Source organism: Narcine bancroftii, chromosome 4 (genome assembly GCF_036971445.1).
Source record: "Narcine bancroftii isolate sNarBan1 chromosome 4, sNarBan1.hap1, whole genome shotgun sequence".
NCBI lineage: Eukaryota > Metazoa > Chordata > Chondrichthyes > Torpediniformes > Narcinidae > Narcine > Narcine bancroftii.
This window is the reverse complement of record NC_091472.1, coordinates 296381481-296403292: the sequence shown is the minus strand read 5'-3', so window position 1 is coordinate 296403292 and position 21812 is coordinate 296381481. Positions and strand designations below refer to the sequence as shown.

The 21812-nt window shown below is 40.4% G+C and overlaps 1 protein-coding gene across 5 annotated transcripts in view; it reads left to right on the top strand.

Annotated features, from left to right (window-relative positions):
* galnt13 (polypeptide N-acetylgalactosaminyltransferase 13) overlaps positions 1-21812 on the top strand; it is a 256909-nt gene that overhangs the window by 184711 nt on the left and 50386 nt on the right. For 4 of the 5 annotated variants that reach the window (XR_011356763.1, XM_069935526.1, XM_069935525.1 and 1 more), the window contains 2 exons: positions 17726-17865; positions 20742-20840. Coding sequence is in view for 4 of the 5 variants with exons in the window: in XM_069935526.1 (XP_069791627.1) it covers positions 17726-17865; positions 20742-20840 (239 nt within the window). In the remaining variant the exon portion in view is untranslated. The remainder of the gene's footprint in view (positions 1-17725; positions 17866-20741; positions 20841-21812) is intronic. The other variant, XM_069935524.1, reaches the window with a different exon arrangement.

The following is a 21812-nucleotide window of genomic DNA, read 5'->3' as shown; positions in this document are numbered from 1 at the left end:
TTGCAGTCTCTTGTGAATTGTTGACATAAAATAAATAATGAAATGAACCACGTTATAACTGATTGAACAAGATCTTGATTTCCTCTCCACTGAGAAGATTTATAATAAAGCAGCAATTCTGAATGAACTTGTTGACAGCTGTGAAAGCTGTTGAAATCCAAGAATGATTAAACAGTTATAAATCAATGACATTTTTCTTAGGAACATGATTTTCTTTCTCGAACTGAGTGGTTGGTTAATTGATCACCCCTTGCATCCAGGTGACTGGGAGAATTTGGAGGAGTTGATGGAAAAATGGGGAGAATAAATTGGGATTTGAATAGGATGAATGTAAATGGCTTTTTCTGTTGGTCAGTGTGGACCTTGTAAACCACAGGGCCTGTTCCGGTTCTCTTTTTCTCCATTGTCATGTATTTAGCCTAAAGAATAATTTTACATGTTAGGAACTGTGATCATTCTTTATTCTGTTCAAATGGTGTCTAACTGACGCATGTATCGAAAGTTACTTATTTCATGATGTCACACGGACATGCACATTCCCATAACACTCTTCCCCCGCAAAATAAAATTGTGCTTTCTTGTAAATAGCTATATAGTTTAACTTAAATATGTTAACACTTGTTGACACTACGGTGAAACTTAAGCACCAATTCAACTAATTAATTTAACTAGAAGCACCAAATAATCGAACTTGAAAATGCATTAAACTGGGAAAACACACTAAGTCACAGCAGATAGTCTTTGAGATGTGCTGGAGGGTGTTTTTCTCTCTTGGATCCACTCGGGGATGAAGAACACTGATCAGGAGGTTGAATTTTTGACTTTTCTGGAACAGATGACCTCTTATATCTGGCTGATATTACTGAGGGTGGCGCGGTGCTTGGCTGGGATCTTGCCCCTGTGCAGCCACTAAGGATGGTGCTTCAGTAACTGGAAACAGGGCTATCCATGGGACAGCAGAGTTGGATCGTGCTAAAGGCAGAATATCAGGAGGATCGTCTGAAATCGGCACTGAAATGGAGTCCTCTATTGCTCTTAACTGGTGGATGTGTCATTTCCATATCTTGTCACCCACTAGTACCGAATATGAACGTTGACTTTCTTGAGATGCCTGCCGTTTCTTATCCATGTTTCTTTATGCTCCCTGTAATCTCATACAAATAATTGTTCTCTGATCTTCAGAGATCTTGTCGGCTTACTTGGGGATGTCAACTGCTGAATACAAAGTCCGGTGTTTGGGTGCACCGCCACAAGTCGGGTTCTCAAGTTGCATCTAAACATCAGTTCTGCTGGCATGTGTTTTATAGTGGAATGTGGTGTGGTTCTGTATAACAGAAATTCTGCGATTTTATGATTCCATGATGTTTTTAATGAACTCTGCTTTTGTTGCCTGTTTAAAAGTCTGAACGAAGAACGAAGCGCTCTGCTTCCCTATTCATACCAATGGTCGGGTGCAGATAATAGGTGCTGCACATTGTTGTTTCGCAGGAACTGCTTGAAAGCATCTGATAGAAATAGAGGCCCACTGTCTGAAATCAGTTCTATAGGAACTGCCCAGTCACTGTACTGAAGTTTCTCTATTATTCGTTCAATTTCTAATCTGTTCAGTTCAGTCTCAATTTCTTCTTTTATAAGCAAAAGGTGCCAACCTTGGCTTAAAGAACTTTGGTTTGATTTCCAGTTTCAATTGCAACTTGACCTGGACTCCTTGAATTTTTCCCAGGTTCTTCCCAAACACTGTCTGGTACTTCTGAAGCACCTGCTTCACCTTTGATTTTTTTTTTAAATCATCAACCATTTGTCCATTCTTCACTGCACCAATTGCCTTGAATGTGTGACAACCAATCCCTTACAAACAAGGCAGGTCCTTTTGTATCTACTTTGTAGAGAGGTAGTCCTTTCTTTGTCTGTCCCTTATACTCGATGTCTACTTCACATTTCCCTAGTACTTTAAAACTTTCTCTGTCTTTAACACTATGTCAGACAGTTTTATTTTAAGTTTGGGCTGTAGTTTGTCTTTCAGATCTTTTGGCATTAATGGCACACCACTGGCCTACTGCAGAGGGAAACCTCCATACCTGCAGGAGTATAAGGGGACAGGATGACACCTGGCCGGCTGTCAATCGGTTGGCCTGAATGGATCAAGCCCCACCTGGTCGGGTGTCAAACACCCTCCGGGATATAAGCGTGCGCCGGCCTCCCGAGGCCTCACTCAGAGTTGCTGCAGCCACAGCCAGCCTGGCTCTGTGGAAGTCTTTGTGGATTAAAGCCTGTTGTACAGTCTTTACCTTGTGTGTATCTGATTCTGGCTAACAGCACACCACACAGCCGCCCCCTGTTAAGTTCCATCTGGACAGGTTAGTTGTTAACTTTAATATGAACAAGAATTTCTGACCTGCAATCATCTACACTATGGATATACTTTACTACCAATGCCTCGTCGTCGTTGGAGTCAGTTTGGTTCTCTGACTCATTGCTAGAACTTCCGACCTTTTGCATGATGTTTTTAACTTTGGAAGATTGTTTTTTATATTTAATTTTTTTATTTTTTATATCTTAATGCAAGAAGCATTCGGAACAAGGTAGATGAATTAGCTGTGGAAATTGAGATAAACAAATATGATTTGATTGGGATTACAGAAACATGGCTGCAGGGTGGGCAAGCCTGGGAACTTAACATCCCGGGGTATACGATATTTAGGAGGGATCGGCAAGAAAATAAAGGGGGTGGGGTAGTATTGATAGTGAGAGAAGGGACCGACACGATTGACAGGAAGGATATTAACTCAGAAGATGCGGAATCTATATGGGTAGAACTGAGGAATAGCAAGGGGTGGAAAATGTTAGTGGGGGTGGTATATAGGCCTCCAAATAGTAATGTAGAGGTGAGGGAAGGCATTAAAAGAGAAATTAGAAAAGCGTGCAATAAGGAAACAACTGTCATCATGGGAGACTTTAATTTGCATATAGATTGGACTAGTCAAATTGGTAAAAATACAGAGGAGGAGGAATTCCTTGAATGTTTACGGGACGGTTATCTAGACCAATATGTCGAGGAACCAACTCGGAACAGGCCATTTTAGATTGGGTATTGTGCAATGATAAGGGGCTAATCAGCAATCTTGTTGTGCGAGGCCCTTTGGGTAGGAGCGATCACAATATGATCGAATTCTCACTCGACATGGAGAGTGATGAAATTAAAACCGAGACTAAGGTCCTGAATTTAAATAAAAGGAATTATGATGGTATGAGACGGGTGTTGAGTAAGATTGATTGGGTGGTGTTTATGGGGGAGTTGACTGTGGATAGACAATGGAAAGCATTCACAGATCCAATAGAGAAATTGCAAAAATCATTTATACCAGTTTGGCATAAAAATAAACCATAAAAGGTGACTCAACCATGGATAACAAGGGAAATTAGAGACAGCATTGGGTCCAAAAAGAGAGGATATCAATTGGCCAAAAAAAGTACCGCAACCGAAGACTGGGAGCAGTTCAATATGCACCAAAGGAGGACAAAGGGATTAATCAAGAGAGCAAAAATAAATTACGAAAGTAAGCTTGAGGCAAATATAAAAACCGACTGCAAAAGCTTTTATAAATATGTCAAGAGGAAAAGATTGGTGAAATCCAGAGTAGGTCCTTTGCAGTCGGAATCAGAGAAATATATAATGGGGAATAGGAAATGGCAGACCAATTAAATTCTTATTTTATTTCTTTTTTGACAAGAGAGGATACAAATAACCTCCCAAGGATGTTGGGAAACAGAGAGACTAATGCAAGGGAGGAACTGAAAGAAATCAGTCTCTCTAAGGACATGGTCTTGGGGAAATTGATGGGTTTGAAGGCAGATAAATCCCAAGGGCCTGATAATCTACATCCTAGGGTACTCAAGGAAGTGGCCATTCAGATAGCAGATGCTTTAAGAATTATTTTCCAGAACTCGATAGACTCAGGATCAGTACCCATAGATTGGAGGGTAGCTAATGTTACCCCACTATTTAAAAAGGGGGGTAGAGAAAAAGCGGGGAATTATAGGCCGGTGAGCCTTACATCAGTAGTGGGCAAAATGATGGAATCCATTATTAAGGATGATTGGCATATGATTAGCAGAGAAGGGATCGGACGGAGTCAACATGGATTTACAAAAGGTAAATCGTGCTTGACAAATCTAATGGAATTCTTTGAGATGGTGACAGGTAAAATAGATGGGGGAGAGCCAGTGGATGTGGTGTACCTGGACTTCCAAAAGGCCTTCGATAAGGTTCCGCATAAACGACTGGCTTCCAAAATCAAGGCTCATGGGATTGGGGGAAAAGTATTGATGTGGATTGAGAACTGGCTGGCAGGTAGAAGACAGAGAGTTGGGATAAATGGCTCGTTTTCTGAGTGGCAGGAGGTGACCAGCGGGGTACCACAGGGATCTGTACTGGGACCCCAGCTGTTCACAATTTACATTAATGATCTGGATGAGGGGATTGGATGTAATATCTCCAAATTTGCAGATGACACTAAGCTAGGAGGGGTTGTGTGCACGGAAGAGGGGGGTCAGCAAGCTCCAGTGTGATTTGGATAAATTGTGGGACTGGGCAGATACATGGCAATTGCACTACAATGTGGATAAATGTGAGGTTATCCACTTTGGTAATACATACCGGAGGGCAGATTACTATTTGAATGGCAATAGATTAAGAGATGGGGAAGTGCAGAGAGACCTAGGGGTACTTGTACATCAGTCTCTGAAGGCGAGCATGCAGGTACAGCAGGCAGTTAAAAAAGGCAAATGGTATATTGGCCTTCATATCAAGAGGGTTTGAGTCTAGGAACAAGGATACCTTACTGCAGCTGTACAGGGCCTTGGTGAGACCACACCTGGAGTATTGTGTGCAGTTTTGGTCACCTTATCTAAGGAAGGATGTTCTTGCAATGGAGGGAGTGCAGAGGCGATTCACCAGGCTGATACCTGGAATGGCAGGAATGACTTATGAAGAAAGATTGCACAAATTGGAATTGTACTCGCTGGAGTTTAGAAGATTGAGAGGGGATCTCATAGAGACCTATAAAATTCTGGCAGGACTGGACTGAATGGATGCAGATGGGATGTTTCCAAGGATGGGAAAATCCAGAACCCGGGGCCATGGTTTGAGGATAATAGGCAAACCATTTAGGACCGAGATGAGGAGGAATTTCTTGACCCAGAGGGTGGTGAATCTGTGGAATTCATTGCCACAGAGGGCAGTAGAGGCAGGTTCATTAAATATATTTAAGAGGGAATTAGATATATTTCTTCAGTATAAGGGTATTAAAGGTTACGGAGAGAAGGCGGGGACGGGGTACTGAACTTTAAGATCAGCCATGATCTCGTTGAATGGCGGAGCAGGCTCAAAGGGTCGAATGACCTACTCCTGCTCCTATCTTCTATGTTTCTATGTTTCTATTTTTCTTCAACCTGTGACCCTCTTTCTCTCTCTTTTCTTTGTGTCTTTGACACTTTGACTTAATGTGTCCTGCATTGTCACACAAATAACACTTAGCCTTTTAGTAAAAACAGTTACCAGGGCTGTGATTATTTCTCCCACAGTGGAAACATTCTCATCAGTCAATTCTCTTCACTGCGTGCTCACTATGTATAACATCGATATTATGGTCGGCTATTTTGAAACTCAATGCTATCTCATAGGCAGACTTAATGTCCACATTTTTATGATCAACAGTCGTTGCTGGGCATGGCAGTCACCAAACCGATTACCAACGTGCCTCATCCAAAACATTTCCAAAACTGCATGTCTCCGACAACTTATGCAATTTGGCCAAAAATTGGCTCACTGTTTTGAAATCCTTTTGCTTTCTGGTATAGATCACTATTGGCTTTGGGGACAGATGGTCTCCAACAAGGTCACATAACTCTTTATAAGATTTGGTATGTGGTTTTACTGGTCTTGATCAGTCTGTGTGTTTTGCTCTCCACCTTGCTCAAAAACTATGCCTGTTTTTTATTTGCAAGTCTCAGTATCTCTCACATCATGGACAGTGCAGTACATATCAAGCCTATCTATATAACCATCCCACTCTCAGTCTCTCTATAGTCCCCAAACGTCCTTCTGCCATTTAATATTCAGTACCAAAGTAAATCTGCTATCCACATACCATTTATTCTCACTCTACGTTGTCTTTGTCGCAAATTTTTTCACTGCTGACGAGCATCTGCTTTCATCCTGTTGCTGCTCGATGTCACGGTTGCCAATTTCTCCCCAAAAATTCTCACCTGCGATGTCCCTTTACTCAAAATCCCGTAGATTCCCTTGTCCGGAGTGTTTAATTTTTATGTTTTTATCCTCATCGACAATTCTGTCATGTCTCACACGATAGGAAATGTGATCACTGTTCAAGATGGCATCTGGTTGAACACACATATTGAATGTATCTTATTTCACCTAATAGCCTGAATACATCTGAGATTGTCTGATTTCAGAAGCTAAACAGGCTCAGGACTGGTCAGTACTTGGAGGGGAAACTCCACTGCCTGGGTGCTGCAGGTTTCTGTGAGGGGCGCTGGACAAAGTGGCGACTCCCTGTCTGCCTTACAGTAGACAAAGTTAAAGAATTTCATGTATGTTACATTCTAAATGTAATATTACGTGCCAATAATGGTACCTTTTCCTTTACGTGACATCACACAGACATGCACGTTCCTATAATATCCATGACTATTTGAATGTAATATTTTGAATTTCCCACAAAAAACCTGGCCTTTCCAAAATTAAATTGATATTTATTCTGTTAAACATGAAAATCTGCAAATGCTGTAACTGTAGTTTACATAGAAGTGTTGGAGAAACTCAGCAAGTCAGGCAGTGTTCTTTATGTAGCGTAGATAACGATTCATAACAAATGTTTTGGGCCTGAGCCCTTCACCAAGGTGTGAGCTAAAAGCAGGCAGGTGGCTTGATTAAATAGTTTAGGGAAGGGGCAGGGGAGAAGGGGCTGGGCGACGAGTACAGGGTCACAGGCAAGAGGTCACAGGTGGATATAGGCGGGAGGCACAAGTAAAGAAAACTGAGAAGTGATAGAATGTGGGATAGTTCTCTGCATGGAGAGGGTGGGGGAATCAGGGGAGGGGTTTGAAGGGTTGGGGGGGTCAGAGTGTGGAGGAAGGAGGTCACGTGGAAAATGGAGGATAGGGGGTCAGAGGGGAGTTTGGGGGGCAGATGAGGGCTAGGGGTAGGAAGTTGACATTTATTGTTATTTTGATATTTATCCTGTTGCCTCTTTCTTTTCTTTTGGCTTGGCTTCGCAGATGAAGATTTATGGAGGGGTAATGTCCACGTCAGCTGCAGGCTCATTTGTGGCTGACAAGTCCGATGCGGGACAGGCAGACACGGATGCAGCGGTTGCAAGGGAAAATTGGTTGGTTGGGGTTGGGTGTTGGGTTTTTCCTCCTTTGTCTTTTGTCAGTGAGGTGGGCTCTGTGGTCTTCTTCAAAGGAGGTTGCTGCCCGCCGAACTGTGAGGCGCCAAGATGCACGGTTTGAGGCGATATCAGCCCACTGGCGGTGGTCAATGTGGCAGGCACCAAGAGATTTCTTTAGGCAGTCCTTGTACCTCTTCTTTGGTGCACCTCTGTCTCGGTGGCCAGTGGACAGCTCACCATAGAACACGATCTTGGGTAGGCGATGGTCCTCCATTCTGGAGACATGACCTACCCAGCGCAGTTGGATCTTCAGCAGCGTGGATTCGATGCTGTCGGCCTCTGCAATCTCGAGTACTTCGATGTTGGAGATGAAGTCGCTCCAATGAATGTTGAGGATGGAGCGGAGACAACGCTGGTGGAAGCGTTCTAGGAGCCGTAGGTGATGCCAGTAGAGGACCCATGATTCGGAGCCGAACAGGAGTGTGGGTATGACAATGGCTCTGTATACGCTAATCTTTGTGAGGTTTTTCAGTTGGTTGTTTTTCCAGACTCTTTTGTGTAGTCTTCCAAAAGCGCTATTTGCCTTGGCGAGTCTGTTGTCTATCTCGTTGTCGATCCTTGGATCCGATGAAATGGTGCAGCCGAGATAGGTAAACTGGTTGACCGTTTTGAGTTTTGTGTGCCTGATGGAGATGTGGGAGGGCTGGTAGTCATGGTGGGGAGCTGGCTGATGGAGGACCTCAGTTTTCTTCAGGCTGACTTCCAGGCCAAACATTTTGGCAGTTTCCACAAAACAGGAGTTTTTCAAGCTCTGCTGGGACCAAGGAAAGCTGCCTCAGGACCTTCGTGATGCCATCATCATCACTGTGTACAAAAACAAAGGTGAGAAATCCTGTTGCCTCTAAACCCATTAAAATAGCAGCATTCCAATCTCTTTCTCTCCCTTGTGACTAGTGTATTTTACACATATATTCCTTTCATATGCAAATAGTTTAATAATTCTAGGGAAACTCTCTCTTCACCTAACTACATCCTCAATCTACCAAGAAGTTATCTCTCTCCACATCAGCGATCACTTCCACTTCAACAATAGCAATATACTCTGTAAAAGTGGTCAGGCTTTCCCAAGGAACATTGGAGCACTGAACTTTAATACATTGCACAAGAAAGAATTAAGGAAGATGATCAATAACTGGGACAAATAAAATGGTGACGCACATGGTTGCAGTGGCCACTCTGGCTCCAAAAGAAGGTGAAATCTCTTGTTCTGTTTATCTTGTCTATGATTGGAAAACACTGCTAAATGTAAGGGATCCTACAACCTGTCGGTCCACCAAGCTAGAGGATCAGATTATGAAGATGGTGTGCAAATGTGATGAGCCAAAATACTATATGCTGAAGCTTACGACTGAAACTCAGGCAAGAGGACATCAGAATTGCTGTGCAAGGAAGCAGAAGTGCGCTAAGCATGCCAGTGTTGGTGGAAGACTCAATTTGATTTTTAATCTGGATCGTAAAGGATTTTTAAAGTTTAAAGTTAAGAATTGACCTATGTATTAATTGGTGCTAGTTATCTGAGTCTATACAATTTTATTACTAATATTTAGTGACATTAATTTTGGATCTGATGAATGGTGTGAACATTTGTTAAAGATCATTCTTAAGCTTCAACTGAAATTGTCATATGCAAGTCTGGTAAAAGTTCTCCATTTCCATCTAGTGAAAGCTGGTGGTAATGCAGTTAAACATAATGTTGCTTCATATTTGGAACTCTGGGCTTGCTGTTCATGTTAATACAATCCATGGTCTATGTATCGTCCCATAGGCAGGTATGTCATGACATAAATGTCTTAGGATTTTGCCATCTTAGTCATCAGTTTTGAAATTCTGAGTCAACAGGATATTCAGGCAGGAACTGCTCAAGAAATTAAATACAATCTAAGTTTACAAGTACAAATCAAGAGAGTGAAAATTGTGACAATTTGTAAAACCTGCCAGATGTTAATTTCACTTGTGACAGTATTTGAGGGGAGGAGAATGAGCTGTACTTGGTCACTAGTTTCCAGTGATGGTGATCTTAAATAATTTAGTTTTTGGATCATGGAAATTAAAGTTACAACAGACAAAAGAGTGCAATCTGCAGCCCTTTCTACTCATTGCTGTAAAGCTGTTCAGGCTGATGTGTCATGACAGCAGTTTGATACAATTTTTTTGCTAGAAATCTAACCAGTTGTTATGCAGTCAACTGTCTTTATAATATTTGGAACCAAATGTGTCAGTGATGAACATGTTGTGTGATGACTTATGCTTTTACAAATATAAGTTGGCATAATTGACTTTTGATTACATTGTCCCAGAAATGATTTGGTTAAAGTTCGGCCTGCTGCCATGATGTAATGTTATTTCCTGTAGGACTTTCATTTACAATGGCTAAAATTGTTCAGTGAAACCACAAATTCTGGGCAGAATATGACATTATATAGGATATAATTAGAATGAAATTGGTAGTGTCATGTGTGTAAGGGCAAAGTACACATTTTTGTACAGCAAATATTTGTAACATCTTGAACTAAATTATATTTTCCTGAAATCCACTTTGTATGTTAAGAAATCATAGTCTCTGTCTTGTAGTAGAAATGCCATTGATTTCAGGTGAAGAAATAATTGCTTATTGTTGCATTTGTACTCTTCATGGTTTAGGTTGATCAGTCCTGAGGATAGGGTGAAACATGAAAGTCTGCAGACACTGTGATTCTAGTAAAAACTCACACTAAATGCTGGAGGAACGCAGCCGGTCTCGCAATGTCCATAGGAGTAAAGATGTATTACCCATGTGTCAGTTATATATCTTTACCTCCTCTAGACACTGCAAGACCGGCTGACTTCTTCCAGCATTTCTTTCTGTGTTTTTACTGAGAGAATGGAGCCAAGTGTTTTAAAATAGTCAAAATCTAATAATTTATGTGTACGTTATTTGTCTTTCAAAACACTAGATTCATTTTGTACTTAACTGATTACATCAATGGTATATTTTTAAAAAAACTGAACATTAATTTTGTTTCATATTTGAAGGAATCAATGTTTTTAACTGATTTTATTCACAAAACCAGAAGTTGTGTGTTTTTTGTCAAGCTAAAGGGAATAGGTTTGCAAAATGAGATAGATGTTCAGTTTACAGAAAATATTCTTGTCAATCTGATGACTCTTGAGATGCCATAAAGGCAAACTACAGATAGGGAGAAATTGGTACATGTTCTGTCCATTTATCATTTTACACATGGAAACCAGTAGGATAAACCTGTTACCAATTTGTCCAACATGTTGGTTGCATTGATAAATTGATGGTGCCTATTATTTGGACCAGCACATTAAACAAATATTTTTGTGATTTACCTTTGCAGGTGCCGCAGTTCAAAGGTTAACTGTTGATTCTTGTTTTGCCTGCTGCTGCCTGATTCCTTCCATTATTGCTCCCATGAACTAAAGTCTACCAATGTTTCACCAATCCACAAGTGATTTTTGTCATGCTAGTTAGACCAGAACTTTTCAGTTTTTCCAGCATGACTTAAACAAAATATGTTTTGGATTGGTCTGACCTCTCCCAGTGTGCATATGGTACTTCACCCAATTCCTTTGTCGGTAGCAGTCCTCGGATAAGATGGGGATTATTGATTGGAGCAAATCATGGCAACTCAAGGTGAAATGAACACAAACTCAAATCTTATTTTTCACTGGTTCAAATGCCACATTCACACTGAGAGATGCTAAGTAAAGCAGACCTGATCATAATCGTGTATGTTTAGGTTCATGCTGTTAGAATTACCACTTTGTTTCCTATCTGCCTCCACATTTTCTCTGATGCACTCATGGGTGACACAGCTGATTAAATGGAAGTTTTGAAGCTGATGTGAAAGCTTACATCTTACAATGTACAGATGATACTGAAGCCAATTGAATTTGTAAGTTTTCACTGGAAATTTATTCTGCAGACGATCACAATTTTATTTCTTATAATCTATTTTGCTCAATATCTTGCACGAAATGTTAATGAAAACAAATGCATGCCTCCTTTGTATCCTATATGACCTGCACATGTATCACAGATTTTGAACCATAATTGTAAATCTGTAAATGGGCTAAATTTAAATGTTTGCTTTTCTTTGTAAATGTGGACTTTTCAATGATAGCGCAATATCGGGACATTCCTTATTCTTTAAGAAACCTAAAAGGAATAGTCAGCTGACAGAGAATGGGATTTCAATTAGGAAGCTGAAGTTCAAAGATTGTGGATAAATGCCTGATATTGCGAGAGGAAAATTTGCTAGGAGTTTGCCTTTGAGAATGGTCTTACTTAAACCTATCACTTTGGTAATCAGAAATGGTGAAAGTGCTCAGTTGGTTGCAGGGATCTGAGGTGATAGAGACCATTAATATTTCAGGTTAGCAAGGTTTTACCAGAACTTGTGTTGGTTCAGAATTTAGGGACAGAGTAACAAAGGTACTGGCTCTGATATGTCTGTTGTTGCCAACTCCAGACAGATACATTCTGAAAGGTTTCACCACGTGAAGTAATGGCATTAAGGGCTCAATTGTGGGAGAGTGTTATGGAAGGAGTCCTTCAGCAGGCCTGTGTAAACAGGAATTTTCTGAACGCCATTTCAGGGACTGGTGAATTCAGAGAAAGTCAAAATTCCACTGTCAAGACTCAAGGAGCTTGACAAGTATTATCTCCATCAATGTACAATTTTCCTATTTCTTCTGGAAATTAAATTACATTACCATTGTTGCTAAAACAGTCAGATTGTGATAATCCAGCAGATGATAAAGTGGATGCTCTCTCTGGAGAGTACAGCATGAACATGAAGGCATAGCATTTTGAGGAACCCATGGCGTTCCTTGTGACCCCCATGGTTGTAGTGGTAATCCCAGTTTGCACATTTTCCATAAGTCTACATGAAGATAGAGGGTTCACAAGAACAGGAGGTAGGACAGCTCTTGTCCTTTAACAGCTGTTCATAAATTTGGTGCAGCATATACTGTATAATTTGGCAAACGGCATGATGGTGTCAGAATAAAAGAATGTTGCTGCCAAGTTGTATAATATAACCATATAACCATTTACAGAGGCGGAAACAGGCCATGTCGGCCTTTCGAGTCCGCACCGGTTCACTAGAACTCCACTAGCTCAATCCTCCCGCTCTCCACCAATATCCCTCCAACCCCCTCACCTCCATGTACACATCCAACCTTCTCTTAAATGATAGAAGGGGCCCTGCCGCAACTATCTCATTCGGAAGATCATTCCATTCTGCCACCACTCTCTGAGTGAAGAAGCATCCTCGAATATTTCCACTAAAGTTTTGCCCTCTTACCCTTAACTCATGGCCTCTTGTTCCAACCTTCCCTGCCCTCAGGGGAATGAGTCTGTTTATGTCTAGTCTATCTATTCCTTTTATCAGAAGCCGCCACGTCCTATTAGTCTCGATATCCCTCCATCCTAATATTGGGATTGTTGCGCTTGAGTTTCACTTCTTTGACTTGATCTTTAAGGATGTAATGGAAATATTACATATAGCAAGTTGGAAAGTGTAATGGCCCATAGATCATTAGCTTAAACAGCGAGGAATTCAGAGCAAGTGTTGATTCAGTTACACAGAGCCTTGGTCAGGGGCAATATCGGCTGCTCTGTTCAGCTTTGAATATTACAATTTTGCAATATTGAAGTGGTTACAGCTCAGTTTCATCAGACCATATTTGAGAATTAAAGATTTAAATTATTTAGAAAGTGGTTTTGCCTTCAACTTCTGACCTTGGATTCAGTTTGTTTTCATTACATTAAATGTATCTGTTATTTCAAACTGATTGTATGCAGCTTAATTTGAACCTCTTAATTAGCATTAACTGCCTTGATCTACCTCTTTTATTTAAGCAATAGATGTTCATTTAGAACAGTTTATGCTGTTCAGATAACCAATTCATTTTGGCTAGAAAAAGTAAAATGAATTAATTAAGTTGAAGTTGGAACTCTGGGTATTAATGGTTCCAAGCTGGACTCCACAGACAGCTAATTTGTTTGAAGGGAATGTTGTCTAAGACAATTAGAACTTTGCTCAGTTGTACATAATTTTGATTCAACATATGGCAAGAAAATACATGCATGCATATTAAAATTATAAGGGCAGGGACGGTTGGAATAAGAGGGCATGAGTTAAAGGTAAGAGGGCAAAACTTTAGGAGAAATATTAGAGGATGCTTTTTCACTCAGAGACTGGTGGCAGAATAGAATGTTCTTCCGAATGAGATAATTGCGGCAGGGTCCCTTCTGTCATTTAAGAGAAGGTTGGATGTGTACATGGAGGTGAGGGGGTTGGAGGGATATCGACAGAGAGCGAGAGGATTGAGCTAGTGGAGTTGTTCAAGTGAACCGGTGCGGACTTGAAAGGCCAACATGGCCTCTGTAAATGGTTATATGGTTATTTACTTTGAAATCAGGGATCCTTCACTGTCTCACTTGTGCTCTGAAGTGACATCCAAAAATGTGGACTCCTTCTGGACTGGTTCATGAGCAGTGGGTTTGGACATGTAATTGTACCCAGTTATCATAGAATTTTTCATGTATTTAAAGGGGCACTGATGATTATTTCATAGTATGTACCTATAGTCCCCAACTTACAACTGTAATGAGGACCAGATGTTTGGTCATATATTGGAATGGACGCAAGTCAGAATTGTGCCCGTACGTGTGAAGTACGAAAGTCTTAAAACAAACTTTTTAATTAAACCTTTTTTTTTTCATCGTACATTTGATGATAACAACTTAAAGCTTCCTGAATTTGTTGATCAACCTTGGTGAATCTTTCCACATTCTGGTCCATGCTTACATTGTTAGCCGGCATTGCAGGGCTGGGTATGGCCGTCTTGACTCCTGTGCGCATGTGCGAGCTCTCGGTGGGTTCATGTATTAGAGTTCAGATAGCGCATGTGGGAGATTTAAGCATTCTGACGTTATTGAAATCGCATCCTTAAATCTCGTGCATGCACCAACCGAACTCCAATACGTGAACCCACCGTGCATGCGCTTACCAAAGACTCATGCATTTGCACGAGAATCAAGATCGCAGCACCCAGACCCCGGAACACCAACTTACAAGGTAAGTATGCACATTTTTGCTCTTACATGCCCTGTATCCCTGTTATAGTTTGTGAAATGCAACATAAACCGAGTAAATTTTATATATTTTTAATTTTTAAAAAAATTCAGTCATGTGCGGTTGGTTGTAAGTCACATAGGTCATGAGTCGGGGAGTATTTATGAAAGCAGAGCACAAAAAGATAAGGGCCATTATTCTGGAATGTTAGGTAACAACTTGCAATCAATTCTTGCATTATAATTAGTTTTCTTTATTTTCCTTTTTTAATTTAGACATACAGCATGGCAACAGGCCCTTTCGGCCCATGAGCCTGTTCCATCCAATTAATCTACAACCCCTGGTATGTTTTGAACGATGGGAGGAAACCAGAGCACTCTTGCGCAGACATGGGGAGAACATACAAACTCCTTACAGACAGTGAGGGATTCGAACCCTGGTCCTAATCACTGGCACTGTAACAGTGTTGTGCTATCCGCTATGCTAACCATGCCGCCCCCTACGATAACCATGTACCCTAGTATGCAAAATTTTAGCATAATTTGTGCCATCCAGAAAACTGGTATGGTTGTATGATGTCACAAGTAAGCAGAATGAGAACATTTATTACAGTCCTAATTTAACACCAGAACTGTCAAATTTGACCTCAGTAATTCAACAAATTCCTTCTCTTCATCTGTCACCATGAACTGATACTTAATGTCAGGAATAATTCCTAATCACTGTCCAAACTGAACTGTTTGAAAACATCATTTATTTGACAACTTGCTGGTGATTGATTGGAAGGGGAACTGGTTGTCAGAGGTGTGGAATTTTGCATTTAGATGTTTCTACAGCTCTCTGGATGTGTTGTAGCTAAACATGTGGGTTTCATCCTTAAATTAGCTACTTTACTGGCGCAGTTGGTTTTTAATTAATCTGAATAATGAAGATCGAGCTCCAAAAATTGATGTACTAAAATTGGGAGGAGGATGAGTACAGGAAGAAGAGCACTCATCATGAAGCCCTTTCGAGATGAGGTGTTGAGGAAGATGTTCTCTGGAATCAAGAGTGGGAAACAATGTGGCTGAGACTTGGCTTCAGTAAGGGAGATGAGAAAGGCTAGAGACATGCTACTTAACAGCTATGAAGGGGACTCTTGTGATGTTGGATATATCAGCACCATAGCAGATCATGATTGCCTGGAATCCATTTCGGGCCAGGCATTCGGGGAACATTGAATCTTAATAAATTGTTCTAGATGCCCATTCCATTCTCATCCTATCCTCTCTTATTGCTGATCTTTTTATGTGACCCTGATATAAATCACATCTACTGGCCAGCACAATCTATTTTCCATAGTGGGGTACACATATTACCTTCTCATCTGGCTTCTAGTAGATCCATGTGAAACAGGATTTTTTTTATACACGATTTCACATGGATCTGTATGCTGATTTGGATGGTGGTCAAAAACCACTGGTTGAAATCATTCTTCCAAACATGGCAGCACCAAAAAGTCATTGACCACTCACTCTGTGCATTTCTTTGGAACCCACCTTCTGTGGGCCTGTCATGATGAAGAGTATTGCCTCAAAACTGACTGTTCTTTTTCTTCCCCAGATGCTCCATGACCTGCTGAGTTCCTCCAGCCGATTGGGTTTGGTTTCCGATTCCAGCATCTGCACTCTCCTTGTGTGTCTATCCTCCTCCAGTGCCTGCATCATGACCGGTTGGAAGGCTGCAGATTTGCAGTGGGGAAGATGGGGTTGACTTTGGAGTGTAACCATTAGAAATGGGCCCAAACCCTAGCTTCAGAGTGAACCCACTAAGTGTGAGTGGCCACGCACAATCTGCTGGAGAAACCTAGCCGGTCGAGGAGCATCAATGGATGAAAAGGATAATTGTCAATGTTGTGAGCAGGAACTCTTCATGTGGGTTGATCCATATTCCAGCATCTGCTTTCTCCTTGTCTCCACTATGAGTCACAGCTGCCTGGGTACTCGCCAGGGCAGTGCCTGAGCAATTCACTGGAAATGTAAAACACGAAAGTCTGCCGACACTGTGATAGAAGTAAAAACTAGAGAAACACAACAGGTTCAAACTGTGTAGTTTATCTCACAAAGATTGAGGCCTTCCTCAAAGTATGAACCAAATGCAGGCAGACTAGAAATGAACTCATCCACTGGCTGGCTTGACGGGGGAGAGTTAGAACCTGAACAAAGCATAAAAACTCGGAAGTGTTGCAGTTATAGAGTGCAGAAACAAAGGAATGTAAACAAATGCGAAAAGCAGAGCTGCAGGACATGACCAGCCACGCTAATGGAGAGAGAAAATCTGAGCCTACATTATAGACTGATTGATCAGTTGTGATATGGATTGTGAAAATGAGTCACATGATGTAGAAGTTGTTAGTGAATCCCGAAAGTTGCTAGCACCCCAGGCAAAAAATATGGTTCTGCTCCACAAGTTTGCTTTGCAGTGCCAGGGTGCCAGCTCCCACCTGATAAAGCCACATATTATTTTTACTTTTGTACTTTATTGGTTTTTTTTCCCCCCTCTATATTGCACAGACAGTTGTTTACATTTCTTTACATATGTACATTGCGTACATTTTTTGGGGCGACTCCCAATAAGTGGCCATTCTGCCTGGCCCGCAGGAAAAAGAATCCCAGGGTTGTATGTGATGTCTCGTATGTACTTTGACAATAAATCTGAAACCAGATCATTTCTGTTACACGAGCCCATAAGAGAAAATTAGGTCAGGAAGTTTAGGATTGGTTTGTGGACTGAACACACATACTCAAGAAGATATACAGGTGTGGTTGGTTTCTCCAATGTAGAGGAGACATATTCTTAACACCAAACACAATACATTAGATTGGATTTTATTGGCTTTACCTCCAGTGGCTCTTTTGCATCCCTGGCTGGTGGGACAGGAAGCGCCAAAGGGTCAGGTGTTTCATCTCTTGAGTTTCATATTTTGGTGTTGGTATGTTTATTTTTACTCTGTGAATTCACGTCTCAAACCAAATTACTGTTTGGTTTTATCTCCCTCGAACTTAACAGGTTTTGTATATTTCTTCCTGACTACACTGAGGCAAAGTGGCAGGTCACCCTCAGTAAGAGTAACAATTTTAAATTGATTTCAGTCCATTGATGCCATCTGTGTCTTTGCAACTCCAGGTGTTGTTAAGGTGGATTATGGAGATGTGTCAGCCAGAAGGCGCCTGAGGGAAAGACTGAAGTGTAAATCTTTCTCGTGGTATTTGGAAAATGTTTATCCAGACTCCCAGATCCCAAGGCATTACTACTTACTTGGTGAGGTACGAATTTTGGGTGATTTCCTTTCACTTTAGGAATCAAAGTTAGCTTGTTTCAAGTAATAATAAGCATATAGTTAAAATTTTTAAAAATTAAAAAGTGTGCTAATATTATTCTGGTCTGATTTTACTTATTCCTGGCCATGTTTTTTAATTAATTGGTGCATTAGTTTAAAAATAAAGCCTGGATTTTGTGGTCACATCAATCATTCTGCAGATCTCACTTTAAAAAAAAGGGGCACCTACTAATACCAGAGTTAAACAAGAAAATCTGCAGATTCTGGGGTCGAGTGGAATATGCAAATGTGTTGGAGAAACCCAGCAGGTCAGACAGTCAGGTCCAAATCGCTGGTCACCCTTTACTTCCTATGGATGCTGCGAGTCCTGTGGAGTTTCTCCAGCACATTTATGTATTGCACTTACTGTCACCAGTCCTCTCTGAGTTTTTTTTTACTCTTCAATTGATGCAGTGTTGGATTAATCATTAGACTGGCCAGGCTGAAGCCTAGGGACCCAGAGTGGCCCGTCACAACCACCGGTACACTACTGTAACCACTTGTCAATCCTGGCTCCACTCGTCAATCAAGGTTCGCGGAAGTACCGCACTCACCCGTCAATCAGTAGTGGGGTCTCGGTCCCAGCTATCAATTCAGGCTCTGCTGGTCCCAATGCTACCTGTCGGTCAATGCTCGAGTTTTTAAGCGTTTGTGAGACTGAGGTCGGCTCATGTACTGTTGCTCGTGGGCAGTTTACTTTTTTAAAAAAAGTATCTTCCTTCTCCTGTGTTATTTTGTGTCAGGCCTTTTTTTTAGAACTGATTTGTAACTAACAGACTGTTCACATTATTTGGGGCTAGCATTTGGCTTTTGCAAGGTAAAGCTCTATTTGATTTTAATGAAGTTTCTCCTCCCCTCCTCCAACCAAACATCAGCATGTACCAGGCAGATAACTTTAGAATATGTGAGGGCAACCTGCCCAAAAGCGAATAAATAGAACAATTTCACTTTATTCAACAAAGGGTGGGGGCAAGGGCGCAAGGTCAGTGGGGCCTTACTAAAACTCATCTGAGGGCCCAGGTGGCAGTTAACCCACCACTGGTGATATGTGATGGAATGGTGAGCAAAAGATGATGTTAGACACATGATACCACGGAAGGAAAAGAAATAAAAAAATATGTGAAGGAAGAGTGAATAAAAGAAGCTGGAGAAAGATTGACACATGATAGCAGGACCACCTCGTAAAGGAAATAATAATTATCAGCATGGATGAGATAATATCATCTATAGATAAAATTTTAAGGTAAAATTTTAAGACATTTAACAATATCAATTTTAATTTTTGTTTTAAATTTTTCACACTGTGAACCATATCAATCAAAATACATATAAACATTTCCCTCTTAAATATACACAGTGGCATTTTCTCCCCTTTTAATATCAATTATTTTGACACCTGCAAAATTAGGTATGTACCAAATTTTGGGTTGACTAGCACTTTATTAATGAATAAAATCTCCTTTAAGGCATAGATGGAATACAAAATGAGTTCTCTATATAAAAGACTTTACTAAAGAAAATAATACTGCCTGAAGCTCAGTGGAAAGAGAGATAGTGAAGTTTGTGGATTAGATGGAAATTGTTAAGGAGGCACTAGAAGGCCTGGCTTGCCTTAAAGTAAACAACTGCATTGCTTGAAGGCTGAAGGAGACTGCAAGACTTGACCTAATATTTCCATCCTTTCTGGGTACAGGTGAGGAGACAGGCAACCAGACAAGGTCAAATTTAACATTATGGAAAACACATTCTGAGCAGTGCTTAGTATCTGAGGCAATGAGGTGCGGAAGGGTGTGCAGGTATTTGTCATTCCCATTAGATTCCTTTTCAGATTTTTATTGCATAGCCACTGCAATGTTTAAAGCATAGACATAGGTATCAATTAAAACTTGACCAGTAAATTAGTAGTATACCTCAGAGAGTATGGAGAAATAAGGTAGACCAGATAACATTGGGTGTCCATTTGCATGATACTTTAAACCGGAAGTATATTGTGGCTATGATTCGTAAAGCAAATAGGTTGTTTACATTTGCAAATGGGTGCAAAGAGTAAAAATCAGGGAGGTAATAATAAATCCCAACAAAACATTAGTTAGACCACAAAGAACTCCATCCAATTCTAGTCAGCATATTTTCAGAAATATTAAAGGATATTGCAGAAAAGATTTACTGGATTGTTTCTCAGGATGAGAACTTTTAATGATAAATTAGATTTGAGAAACTGAGACTGTTCTCCTTTGGACAAAGAAAGTTAAGAGAGATTTGGCAGAGATGTACATGATCACAACTGTTTTCAATGAGGTACAAAGAGAGAAGCTTTTATTACCTCCAAGTAGATGGGATGTGGAATTCACGATGTGTGATCAATGCTTTCAAAAGGTGCTTGGGACAGAAATGAGGCTGAAGTATTGCTGTACTGGGAGCTGACATTGATTCAGTTGATCAGTCACTTACATCATGTGCCATAATGATTTTATACCTCTGATCTTGTGCTAAGACAAAGAGAAAGGCAGTCAGTGTGATTTCAAACATCCAAAAATGAATTCAGAACTCAATGGATTCCACATGGCATATTATTTTTCTATAAAAATAAATGTTAAATATAATTGTTGTTCTTTTATAAAGGTATTGATTGCTTAGATTGACATTTGAACCCACATTTTAATGACTCAATGCAAAGAATTTCTTGTACTTATTCTTGAATTTTGTATTTTTACGTAGCAGAACAAATAAAATATGAATTTTCACTTTTAGGTACTGTGACTTTCCAGTGTTTGCAAAATAACTGTGTTTTCATTCTAACTCATATTACTTGATTGTTTTCAGATTAGAAATGTTGATACAAACCAGTGCCTGGATAACATGGGGCGGAAAGAAAATGAAAAGGTGGGCATCTTCAATTGCCACGGCATGGGGGGAAATCAGGTAAGGCATGACATCAATGATGTTTGCAGTGAGGTGTGACTATTGCAGGAAACCAGGCAAGACCAGGGATGTAGGGATTCTGCCAAACATAACCACATAACATTGTTAGATGTTTATTCTTTGGTTTCCTACTCAGTAGGAAGGCAAATTGACAAGCTGAAATAGGAAACAAAAACGTGGTAGAGGAAGACAGACTGTTAACTTTTTGGGTTGATGACCTTTCATCAGATTCTTTCATTGAACTTTACATTAGTACAGATTCTAAACCTGATCAGCTGGTGTTTGGAGGCGATCGAGATATGACGTTCCAGAAGGATCCTACAGAGAGATGCAAATAGGTGTTAGGAATGGTGATGCATTTGTGAGTTTCCAGAGCAGCAATGTAGAGATCTGAATCTTAAACTTGATTGCAAATCCCATCACAGTACCTGTGAAATTTAAATTCAGTTATTTAATATTTTTAAAAAATGCTAACTTCAGTAATGGTGACTGTAAGCATGAATCTACTGGATTGTTTGAGTGGTCCAACGAGTCATTCAAACTTCTGTATTTTATCAGTATGATATTAGGTGTAATTTAATTTTATATTGGCTTCATAATTTCTACCATTGTGGAAACAAATGCTGACGACATGCACCTTGAGCCTCTGTGTAATTATCTCTAAGCTTGTGGCACAGATGATTTTAACTTCATCAGCTGTTGGAGTTTGATGGAGTATAATATTCAGGATGAAACATACCAGTATGCCTTTTGGCTTTTAGATAAAAATTACATTTGCACCTGTCAGTTGTTTAGTAGTTAACTTCAAGTAGTTATTTAGAGGGTATCAAGTAGGCCTTTTGCAGCTGGAGATCTGAAACAATAATAATGGAAAATCCTGGATATACTCAGTAGGTCAGTCAACAGCTGTTGAAAAGAATGCTGAGTAATGTTTCAGATTGAAGATACTTTGTCCGGTCTGAGATCCATTGT